Here is a 12,235-nt window from a genome sequence, read left to right as displayed (position 1 = left end):
TTCGGCTCATTCATCATTTGTCTTACCCCAAGGGTGCGTCGGTCAATGACGGTATTGATCCTGAGATTTGCTCGGTGGTTTATACTTCCTTTGACGCGGCTGTGAGGTGGGTGAGGAGGTGGGGGCGGGGGGCGCTGTTGGCAAAGGTTGACGTTGAGGCGGCTTTTCGTCTGCTTCCGGTTCACGTGGAGAGCATGGGGTTGTTGGGCTGTTTTTGGGAGGGGGCGTATTTTGTTGATCGGTGTTTGCCTATGGGGTGCTCTCTTTCGTGCGCGTACTTTGAGACTTTTAGCTCGTTTTTGGAGTGGGTGGTGATCGAAGTGTCGGGTTGTAAGTCTGTTATACATTACCTGGACGACTTCTTGTGTTTGGGGCCGGCGGATTCGCGGGTGTGTTCCTTGTTGTTGCACACGTTGCAATCGGTTTTTGAGCGTTTTGGGGTGCCGTTAGCGCGGGAGAAGACGGTGGGTCCGGTGACGGAGTTATGTTTTTTGGGGATTGTCATAGATACGGAGCGGATGGAGTGTAGGCTGCCGGAGGATAAGTTACTGGATTTGCGCTGCGGTATTGAGCGGGCCATAGGGAAGGAGAAGATCAGGTTGCGGGATTTGCAGTCGTTGTTAGGGAAGCTCAACTTTGCTTGTCAGATTATGCCGATGGGGAGGATTTTTTGCAGGCGGTTGTCGGCGGCTACGGGGGGGGTGTCGGCGCCTCATCACTTCATACGGTTGGGCAAGGAGTTAAAGGGGGATTTGAGGGTGTGGGCGGAATTTTTGGGGCAGTATAATGGGCGGACGCTGGTTATGGGGGGGTTGTGTGATTCCGTGGATTTCGAATTGTATACGGATGCGTCGGGGGGGTGGGGTTTGGGGCTTATTGCCAGGGACAATGGTGTGCGGGCAGGTGGCCGGAGGCATGGGTGACCCGAGGATGGGTGAGGAATCTGGCGTTGTTGGAGCTGTTTCCGATTGTTATGGCGGTAGTGTTGTGGGGTGAGAGATTTGGGAATCGGAAGGTCCGGTTTCATTGTGACAACCTTGGGGTGGTTCAGGCTATTAACAGTTTGTCAGCGTCTTCCCCGCCAGTGGTTCGGCTGTTGCAGTTTTTGGTGTTGCGTTGTTTGTCGATTAATGTTTGGGTGGTGGCGGAGCATGTTGCTGGTGTGTCTAATTCAGTGGCGGATTCTCTTTCTCGTTCGCAGTGGGAGCGGTTCCGGCTTCTAGCGCCAGAAGCGGAGGAGGAGGGTCTGGAGTGTCCGCCGTGGCTCTGGGGGATCCTGGAGGAGAAGTGATGGGGTTGTTGAGGGATTCGCTGAGTCCGGGTACTTGGAAGGAGTATGGTAAGGCGTGGACGACCTGGGAGTGTTGGAATGATGCCAGGGGGACGGGTGTTGGGGGCGGGGAGGTTAGGCTGTTGGAGTTGCTGGGTTGTTTGAAGAGGGAGGGGTGGACAGTGTCCAAAGTGAGTCGTTTTATGGCAGGGGTAGCTTTTGGGTTTAGGTTGAGGCGGCTGCCTGATTTGACGAAGGGTTTCCTGGTGCGGCAGGTGTTGAAGGGTTGGCGCAGGGGGGAGCCCAAGGTGCCGGATCAGAGGAAGCCGGTGTCTTTTGAGTTGCTGTTGCGGGTGGGCGTGCAGTTAAGTATCATTTGTAAGTCTGGTTGGGAGCTGGGGTTGTTCAGGGCGGCTTTTGCATTAGCGTTCTTTGGAGCGTTTAGATTAGGGGAGTTGGTGAGTGGCAGTGTTCGGAGAGCGGGGGGTTTGCGGTGTGATGATGTTGAGTTAGCGGTGGACAGGGTTGTGGTTCGGATTCGACGGTCCAAAACGGATCAGGAGGGCAGGGGGCGGCAGTTTGTGTTGTTTGCGGTCCCGGGTTGTGGTATGTGCCCGGTGCGGTGTGCGGGCGCTTACGGCGCGGGGATTACCAAGGATGCGCTGCCATTTCTTCGGCATGAGGATGGTTCCTTTTTGTCCAGATTTCAGTTTCTGGCAGTGTTTAAGAAATGTTTGAGAGGATTGGGCGTGCCGGCGGAAGGATATGCTGGGCATTCGTTTCGGATTGGGGCCGCGACGGAGGCGGCTAGGTTGGGGGTCAGTGCGGAGGGGATTAGGAGAATTGGGCGTTGGGAGTCGGCGCGGTTTAAATCGTATGTTCGGTTGGGGTTTTTGTAAGGGGGAGTGTGTTGGTGTGAATTAATTTTTTCTTTTGTTGTTCGCAGGTGTTGCGGCGGCCTTGGTGTGGATCTTGGGTCACTCCTATGTTTTTTGGGGGGCGGTTAGAGCGGATGTGCGGCCGTGCGGGCGCCAGTTGGGTTTTAGTCCGGAGGTAGCCACGGTCCGGTGGTTGGGGGTTCCGGGGATGTTGTGGGGGGGAGTGTTGCGGGAGGTTCATCGCTTTGCGCGGTTGGATCGCCCTCCGGATGTGTTGGTGCTTCATGTAGGTGGCAACGATCTGGGTAGGAGGCCGTTTAGGGAATTGATTAGGGACGTCAAGTTCGATTTGTTGAGGATTTGGGCGCTGTTTCCAGGTATAGTGACGGTTTGGTCGGACATTGTTCCGCGGTCGGTTTGGAGGGGGGCACGGTCGGTGGACAGCATTAACAAGGCCCGGATAAAGGTGAACAGGGCGGTGGGTCGTTTTATGGCAAAGAATGGGGCGGTGGTGGTGCGACATGTGGAGCTGGAGAAGGGTGAAGGGGCTTTTTGGAGAGCGGATGGGGTCCATTTGAATGCGGTGGGAACAGATTTGTGGTCTCTGGGGCTCCAGAGTGGTGTGGAAACGGCGTTGGGGATGTGGAGGGACGCGCAGGCTTGAGGAGGTCAAGCTGCGCGTTCGTGGAGGCGGGGGAGGTCCTTGAAGTGGAAGAAGATGGTGGTATCTGAGGATGGGAGGGCCCCGCGGGAGGGGCTGGACTCTCATTGAGGAGCTGGTAGTAAATAACTACGCGTCCATCAGTTGCTGCCTCCGAGCTGGGTTCAACGGCTGGGGGCAAGATGGAGACGCAGGTTTTTAGTGGTGTTATGAGGTTATTGGGGCTTCTAGGACCTCCCCTCGTCCTGGGTTAATTTATATGTTAATGATGTTATGTATTTATTTAATAAACGGCTGCTGTGGCCGATTAAATCCAGGCAGTGGTGTTGCGTATTTATTTCTATGGGATTAGGAGGGTAGTTCTGGTATGGTAGGTGGTGTGGTGGACCGAGCGTATTGCCATTGCCCTCTTCAAGTCAGGCCGGACGAGGAGCGCAGCGGTGGGGGAGGCCGTTCATGAAGAGGTGATGGCAGCGAAAGGACAGGTGAGGTAAGGGTTAAGTGGGAGACTGGGTCAGTTAGGCGCGAGTTGTCAGGGGAGCGGGAGGGGGTGGGGGCGTGGCTAGCGCTTGCGAGGGGAAGAGGCGGGAGAGAGAGGACAGTGCGGCCAGGGCAAGCGAACGCCCACCCTCCCGGCCCTTTGGTGATAGGGTATGGGGGGGGTCTGGGTTGGTTTCCTTTGTTATTTTGTCGCGGCAGTCGTGGAGGCGGGGGAGGTCCTTGAAGTGGAAGAAGATGGTGGTATCTGAGGATGGGAGGGCCCCGCGGGAGGGGCTGGACTCTCATTGAGGAGCTGGTAGTAAATAACTACGCGTCCATCAGTTGCTGCCTCCGAGCTGGGTTCAACGGCTGGGGGCAAGATGGAGACGCAGGTTTTTAGTGGTGTTATGAGGTTATTGGGGCTTCTAGGACCTCCCCTCGTCCTGGGTTAATTTATATGTTAATGATGTTATGTATTTATTTAATAAACGGCTGCTGTGGCCGATTAAATCCAGGCAGTGGTGTTGCGTATTTATTTCTATGGGATTAGGAGGGTAGTTCTGGTATGGTAGGTGGTGTGGTGGACCGAGCGTATTGCCATTGCCCTCTTCATGCAACTACAGGAAACGTTTGGTTGAAGTTATTGCTGCCAAAGGAGGTTCAACCAGTTATTAAATCCAAGGGTTCACATACTTTTTCCACCTGCACTGTGAATGTTTACATGGTGTGTTCAATAAAAACATGGTAACATTTAATACTTTGTGTGTTATTAGTTTAAGCAGACTGTGATTGTCTATTGTTGTGACTTAGATGAAGATCAGATCACATTTTATGACCAAGTTGTGCAGAAATCCATATCATTCCAAAGGGTTCACATACTTTTTCTTGCAACTGTATATTTTTTATTTTTTTATGCATTTACGTTTCACACCAAATCACTTATGAAATTCATTCTTCTCATGTTATCATTGTCATCTGGATAATAGGGTTGGGCGGTAGTTAATGGGTTAATGGTATTAATGGTGGGTTTTTGTAACTTCTAAACTAATAATTGTGACATAATGTTTTTTACTACTTTTAACTTATTTCTAACATGTTCCCAGTTATTCTAGGCTTTATCAATCTCTAGATAGAAGTCACACCGTGGCCCTGATGCCTCATAAGAAGAAAATCACCTTTTTCCACATACAATAAGTGACACTAGTATTATTGGTAAATCACCTCTCCCTAATTACACTTTTCATTAGCTTAACCCCATTATCTTCATGTAACACATGTATGTTAGAACATTGCAGAAAAATGCAACATCCATACTCTGTTAAGTCACATCTAAAATCTGGAGCTCCAGAGCTGTTGTAACCTGATATAAGCGCACATTTGGTGAAGCCCCTATGAAAATCAGCCCCAAACACAGAGTGACCGTCCAGGCAGTAAAACGTGTAAATGTATGTGCTATGTAACTAGCAAGGTTAAATATAGATATCTGGTACATATTTGGGATACAGGATCAATGTCATAGATACATCTGTCAGAAGTCTTCACACCTCATCCAGTGAACCTTACAGGACAGCGTGACATGCTATATATCACATGCCTGTGCCAATTAAAGGATTAATTCCATATAGGAATGACTCATGCTAATGACAGTCATAATAGTGATATATGAAGCCGGAGTCTCCTCACCTGTTCGTTCCTTCTATGTCTACTTACTGTTAGCATAAACGTTTATGGCAATAGGCAGTGGATAAGTGGCTGACAGGCACCTCCAGAACCTTTTGATATTTAGGTGGGTACAAAGGGATGAGTATCTTATCCACTCTGCCTGATCACTTACTGACAGCAGGCATTGGTTGGCACCTATGATTGTCAGTGGATCCTGTCAACAGCAACAGGATCCATTGACAGTTAAAGGGAGTCTTTCACGCCGATTCACCCTATTAACCTAATAACAGTGTTATGTCCACGGCATCCCCCTATTATAACTGTTCTTACCGTTTGTTCCTTGCTATCATCGTTCTGCAGAAAAACACTTTTAATCCACATGCAAATTAGGCTGTGAAGGTGCCCAGGGGCGGAGTTACAACGGCCGGTGCCCAGGCCCCTGGCTCATTTTCATATGAAGCCACTCCCTCTCCGCCACGTCTGCCCGCCCTTAGTCTCTGCTCTAACCTCCCTCCTATCGTCTGTAATCCCGCGCATGCGCCGATGAACGTGATATCGGCGCGTGCGCATTGAATGACCACAGTCGGGCCGGGGCATCACAGTTTACCCGGCGCAGGGCGCCAAACTTCAGAGGGGCACCCAGTCTCTGAGGCACATTGAAACCAAGTATTTCAAACACCATCACTACTCAGTGAATGCATGTAGTGCGCTGCCTCCACAGAGTGAATGGCAGGCTGCTCACTATGTGCAGGCTGGTTCAGGCTGCAGCCTACAAGAGCGTCGGGCACATGTCCACTGACGAGTCATCAGGGTGCATGTGCCTGACTGTCTTGTAGGCTAAACCAGGCAGGGTGCATGCCACCCTAGTGTGGAGCAACAACAGACCAGCATGCAGGAAGGGCAGCGAGGACAGGGTGTTTCTTTCCTTTTTGGTTTAAGGGGTGCACCTGACAGCACAGGGGGAGTTTTAGTGATGGGCTGCAAGTGCCAGCCATGGCCCATCAGAATTCTGCATGGTAAGTCAGGGGGGGGGCTGGTTGGGCTGTGAACCACGTGAGTGCCTTTTCAGCCCCATGTTGGGGCCTAAGATGGCTTAATATGGAGGATTATTACTGTGGGGGCCTAGATGGAGTCTGCACATCAGGCCCATGGGAATTGTATGAGTACTACTCTGAGTAGCACAAGTAAAGTTCCCATGGGCCTGCTGTGCAGACTCCACGTAGGCCTCCACAGTAATATTCCCCCTTATTGAGGCATTCCCAATTCCACTAACAGTCAGTGTATGAGGTTAGGGAACGCAATACTTGATTCACCCCGGGTGCTGACCACCCACGTTACACCACTGACCTTCAGCCGTACAGTGCAAGCATTAGAGCTATGTAGCAGAATTCTCTGTTACAGAACACAAGTGATTGTGAGCCATAACCAGATGGGGGTCAAATACACAGAACGGGAGCAAATCATTCCATTATACCTAATCTCTGTGTAGGCTCCACTCTTATGCTGCATTTACACGAGACAATAATTGTCCAGATTATCGGGAACGACCGTTCCTGCAAACAGTTGTTCCCAACAATCTGCCCGTGTAAATGTGCCAGGGATCACCCGATGAATGAGCAAAAGGCTTGTTCATCCAGACCCCACCGATCCTAGTTTCTGGGCAGCAGATTGTGTGGTCTAAACAGGGATCTGCTGCTCAGAAACCATGATTCTGTATGAGGATGAGGGATTGCAATAGCCTTCCCCCGTCTTCATGCAATGGCGGAGATTGCTGCATGCCTTTTCATGTGTGTGAAGAAAACCCATTGATTTTAATTTGTCAGTGTTATGTCTGGGTGCTGTCCATTGTAAAAATGGTCAGCGCCCAGACAGAAGACCTGCCCATGTACAATTAGCCCAGAGGTGATGGTAATTACATGTATAAATACAGTTGTGGTCAATACAAAGAACTGGCACAGGAGTTATTTGTGTCAAGTACTTTAGGACCAGGGGACATTGATTATGTGTGAAAGAAAGATGATTTATATTTTTTTTACTTCACTTTTATTTATTTATTATTTAAAACATCCATTTTTTTTTTTTTGTTATAGCCTTTATTTTTTTAAATAAAAAAATGTAGTTAGAATCGATTCCCTATTTTTATTTTATTTTTTTCAGTTGTTTTGCCGGGGTTAATCAGGGTGGATATGGTGGCAATTTGGTATATTTTACATATTTCTATAGTTCTATAAATACATTCAAACTCTCTCTCTCTATATATATATATACTGTAACTAGAAAATCCATGGGAGCCCACTGCTCCAGTGTCATGGCCTATTCAGGCGTCCATTGTAGCCTGTTAGAGGACACTTCCAGTCTCTGACCTAATCAGCCTAATATTCACCTCAGTGCAGTGAACACTAATGAAGCTGTGTGGCCCTTTACTTCCATGTGGGTGGTTTGGGGGAGGGGCCCTCTCCCAACTGACAGGCATTTACTAAAAATATTATTTAAAGGTCATAGGTGAAACCCAACCTTCTGCCTGACGGGCAGCTTATTTACCATCATACTATAGAGGTACACTGTACTACTAAATAGTATTATTATTTTATTTCACAGGCATAATATTAAGTAAACAGTATTACTAAAATACAAAAAAAAACACAATTTTTATTTACACTGTTTACTGATCGCCATAAGTAATGTGTTCACTAAATTGTATGGTTTATTATGACTACAGTGATACCAAATGCAATTTTGTGATATTTAACAGTATGTTACAAATAATGGAGCAAAACACATTACCATAAATGCATTTATGGTAAACATACTGTTAAAGGTGTATTCCAGTTATATTGGGGTCCCCATTCTCATGATTGGTGGGGGTCCCAGTAGTAGATCCCCCAACGATCTAATAGTTATCCCTGATCCTGTGGATAGGGGATAACAATATAACCAGAATATCCCTTTAAATATCAAAAACAGTATGTGGCATCCCTGAAATCATAATAACTATAAAAACCCACACAATATAGTAAACAGATTCAATAAAAATGGCACAAATTTTTTCCCTTTGTTAACCCATAATTAAAGCTGACCACACAGTTTGCCTGTCAAGGACCCTGAAATTCCTATTGGCAGCCCTCTTCACACGGGTCAGATTTGTAGAATGAACTCAGTGGTCAAATCTCTACACAATTTCTGGCAAAATTGGAATTGTAGAGAAATCTATGGTGTCAATTATTTGCAGTGTGTGGAATTAACCTTAGGACTAAAACCTTAACCCAGTGATTTCCATCTGGCAGTATTCTTGTGTCTGCTGTGAGAATATGACAAAACAAGAACTGCAGTACACCCTAAGGGCAAAACTACACCCTAAGGGCTATTTACACGCACAAGTTTTCTGCCGGAAGCCATGCGAGCAGTGAACACATAGCAAGAGGTGGACTGGCCATAGCGCCTACAGGGAAATTTACAGATGGGCCATTTAACCGAGTCCTCCTCACGAACACTGGCCAGGTTCATAATGATCTGATGCTCTCAGCATTAATTAATCCTAGGAGCATCAGATACTTATGCAACTGGCTGGTGGCCACAGTTGCCCTCCTGCCTTCAACTGCATTGCCATCCTCAGGACCATGATACAGTTGAATACTGCGGCAGGAGTGGTAGTATTTAGTGCTGCACTATGGTACTGCTGGCCCTTCCTACTTCTGTTGGCCCTGCCTTCTGTCAGTTTGGACCTACCTACAACATGGGGCCACTTTTTTTTTTTTTTCCAGGGCCATTTTAAGTTCCTAGTCTTCCACTGTGCACAGCATCCGGACTTAATTCTGACCCATTCATTTCAATGGGTCTGTGTACATGAGCATAGTTTTTCACGCATTATCTTTGCGTTAAAGAAAAATCGCAGCATGTTCTACATTGTGTATTTTTCACGTAGCCCTGGCCGCCATAGACGTAAATGGTGCTTGCGTGAAAAACAGCTTCCGGATGCAAAGCATTTTCCACTGATGGTTGCTTAGAGATGTAGATTGTTATTCTTCAGTTTTTCTTTACAAACGTGAAAAATGCATGCAATCCAGATACAATCGGAAAAAACACACACACTGAAGGCAATCTCAGAAAAAACGTATTAAACTTGCCTGCTAAACCATGAGTAATCCTGCCACGATCCATATCTCTCGTGAGAAATTGACATGCTAAGGATTTAAAGGGTCACTATTGGTAAAACCTTTGATATGTCATAGAGACATTTCAAACTATTTGATTGTTGGGGTCTAAGTGCTGAGACCCCCACAGATAACCAGAATGAGGAGATAGGCTCAACAGAAAGTCCATGGGCCGAATAAAAAATATCTGATTTAAAAAAATAAAGTTCATGTGCCGTCTCAATTCCGTCCCCTCTGCAGCAAGAACATGCATTTACCAAAACTCAGTGACCCTGAGACCGTATCTCAATTTATGCAGGATTCTGCACAGTTTGGGTGAGATTTGTTTGCTGCTGCTGTAAAACACTATGAACTTCCCCCCTGCAATTCCGTCATATACGCCCCATGTGGTTGTACCCTAAGCAGAGCTTTAAATGAATAAAATATAAGTTTTACCGAATCTTTTCCCACTAAACTATATATCAATTTGCTCAGCTCCTTCTGTATTAGAACACAATGCTGGCAGTGATCAGACTGCATGTACAAAGTGACAGGTTCCCAGGAGGGTTGTCCACTCCTTTTATATTGATGACCTTTCCGCAGAATAGGCCATCAATATCTGATGGTCAGGGATCCAGCGCCCCACACTCCCACCAATCAGCTGTTTTCGGGTAGCTCCGATGCTGGAAATAGGCATCAGAACTCTGTCCGTTGGCTAATGGACGGAACTGGTTACTGCAGCGCTGCTCCCACTACTGCTCCTGAATAGCTGATAGCTGGGGTGCGTGGTGTTGGCTTATCAGATATTCATGGCTTATCCTGAGCATGGGCCATCAATATTAAAATCCTGCAATACCCTTTAATTTGTATTACCCCAATTACAGCCTTGTCACCTAACTGCAGTGACCCACAGTAAGGATGAAACATCCCCCCAACAGCCCGAAATGAATCGCTGCTGTTCAGTGCCATCAGTACGGTGCCATAGCCTCATGTACAACCAGCAGCAGGATAGGCAGCATTGGAAGAGAGATAGATATGTAATGTAAGTACCTGAAAACTTATGTCCACCTTTGTTCCTCCATTGTTACTACATATAAACCCTGTGTAATCTGATGTTACAGTCAGATGTCACTCTCTTCTATCTGTCCCCTACTTCTTTCCAACCAGCCAAATGTAGAAGTAAAAGAGTAACACCCGACTGCAAGGTCAGACCACACAAGGTATGTATGCATGTAGTATGTATCATGAATAAATATAGGTCTGCACACAACTGTGAGCACAAAAAACTGTTCACTTTCAATCAAGACCATTGGCAGAGTCGTTTCATTTTTATTTTATATGCACTAAAACAATAAAAAATGATTTATGTAAATTAATTTGGGAATGGAGATCTCTCAGCATGCTGCCAAACAGTGATCAAAACCTTTCCATTACATCCAGAAGCTGAAAACTGACGCAGCAAGAGGAGGCGAACGATAAGAAGATTGATGATAATTGGGTTAGTAAATAGGCGGATGTTCATCGGTTGCTTTCTCGAAATGGTTGTGGAGGTGCTGTTTTCTTTATTATTATTATCCTCATCATCACCATTACTTGTATTACTTTATATCTCTCAAACGCTGCAGATATTGGAACTTGATTATATTTATATTCTATACTATGTAATATTTCACATTAGTGAGGGTTATTAGTATTATTTTATGTTGATTGTTTATGCACAGAAATAATTAGTTTGATATTGTATATGATGGTCTGTATTCAGATAATTGAGCAGCGATTGTCATTCTGTTACTAATCTGTGACTGGAGCCCGGCACTGGTTGAGCACGTTCTGTTCCAGGGTTAGAGATGTTGGCTAAGCGCTGGGTGGCTGTATAGTATATTGATTAAGTCTGTGGAAAACTGGAGGTCACCCTCCATTTGACATAAACCAAACACTGTTTCATGCCATTCCAAACATTAATGACACAGGCAGATAGAGTGACTAGACTGATGTCATTAGAGATTTGATAACCATGCTTGCCTCTATATCTGTATGTTGAAGTCATATCCCAACCATAAAGTCTCCACTGTGCCACCTGATCACCCTCCTCATACATTCCACATAATGATGACACCTTCTACTGAAAATGTCACCAACCTATAAGGCATCAACCATACCAGGGTTATTACAAGGGACCAGCTGCTCCTTAAACCACAGATGCGGGCCCTCTTTCCCACCCCTATGCCCCCTCCCTTACAAGGATCACCTTGCATCTCTCCAACTAAACTGAAGGGGCTGGTCAGAGAATGAAAAACAATCCATCACTCTTGCTGAGCCCACTCCTTCCAAAAAAAGCATCAGTGGACATCTTGAGCCAGGCCGATGACAGGGAGGGGAGCTGCATGTGTGGGGTGGAAGAGCTCTGGTGGGAGCACCTGTTCAGAGGCCAGCTGAGCAGACTGCTAAACCCACAGGGCAGTCAGCCTGAAGCTTCCTTGCTGCTGTTAACTACTATTTCCATCATTGGTTCCCGACCCATCACGATAATAAACAAATAGATTTTTCTATGAATCTTTCCCTTATATTGAAACAATCTGTGAAAGTAATAATAAGTATGAATGTTCTACATAACATTACCTTTCTCTGTTGCTTCTCCCATGCAGGGTCTAGGAGTAGATCCCTATCCCAGTCTTCTTCCTGAGGCATGTAATCATCTTCTCCGACATTGTATGAGTTGGTATATTGTATATGTGTTTCGATGGTAGTCATCTTTGCGCTCACCCTTCCCTTGTTATCAATCTGTAATTTGTCTTGGCTTTGGAATTACAGGCTCCTGCAGTCCCTGGCCAGCAGGTAATGGCTTAAATAATGTATTGCAGTGGTAGGTTCTTGGGAGATCTAACCAGGAATCCCCTCTTTAAAATGCTTGCTTCCTCCTTACCAGCGTGCTGTCCCTGGTCAAAAAAAATACACGTGACCTATTGCACATAAGTACCATCAGCTGGGTACCATGTGGTCAGATAGGTAGCCATAAATGGTGAGTGGGTGGTCTAACGAAACCCCTCCTAGTTTATCTGCCCTATGAGTTCAGACTTGGTGAAACTTTGGACAAAAGTTTTTTATAGGGTTCTTACATTTATTTAGTGTCATGTCATATTAATAATACTAATTT

The 12,235-nt window shown here is 46.4% G+C and overlaps 1 protein-coding gene across 1 annotated transcript in view; it reads right to left on the bottom strand.

Annotated features, from left to right (window-relative positions):
- The window catches only part of ACTN3 (actinin alpha 3), a 75,356-nt gene extending 63,326 nt beyond the window's left edge, over nt 1-12,030 (bottom strand). Inside the window, exon 1 of the mRNA XM_044269664.1 lies at nt 11,701-12,030. Coding sequence (XP_044125599.1) covers nt 11,701-11,832 — 132 coding nt within the window. The 5' untranslated portion in view covers nt 11,833-12,030. The remainder of the gene's footprint in view (nt 1-11,700) is intronic.
- Nucleotides 12,031-12,235: the final 205 nt, after the last annotated feature.

This window comes from Bufo gargarizans, chromosome 10 (genome assembly GCF_014858855.1).
Source record: "Bufo gargarizans isolate SCDJY-AF-19 chromosome 10, ASM1485885v1, whole genome shotgun sequence".
In the NCBI taxonomy this organism is placed as follows: domain Eukaryota; kingdom Metazoa; phylum Chordata; class Amphibia; order Anura; family Bufonidae; genus Bufo; species Bufo gargarizans.
This window is presented reverse-complemented; position numbering and strand designations above follow the sequence as displayed.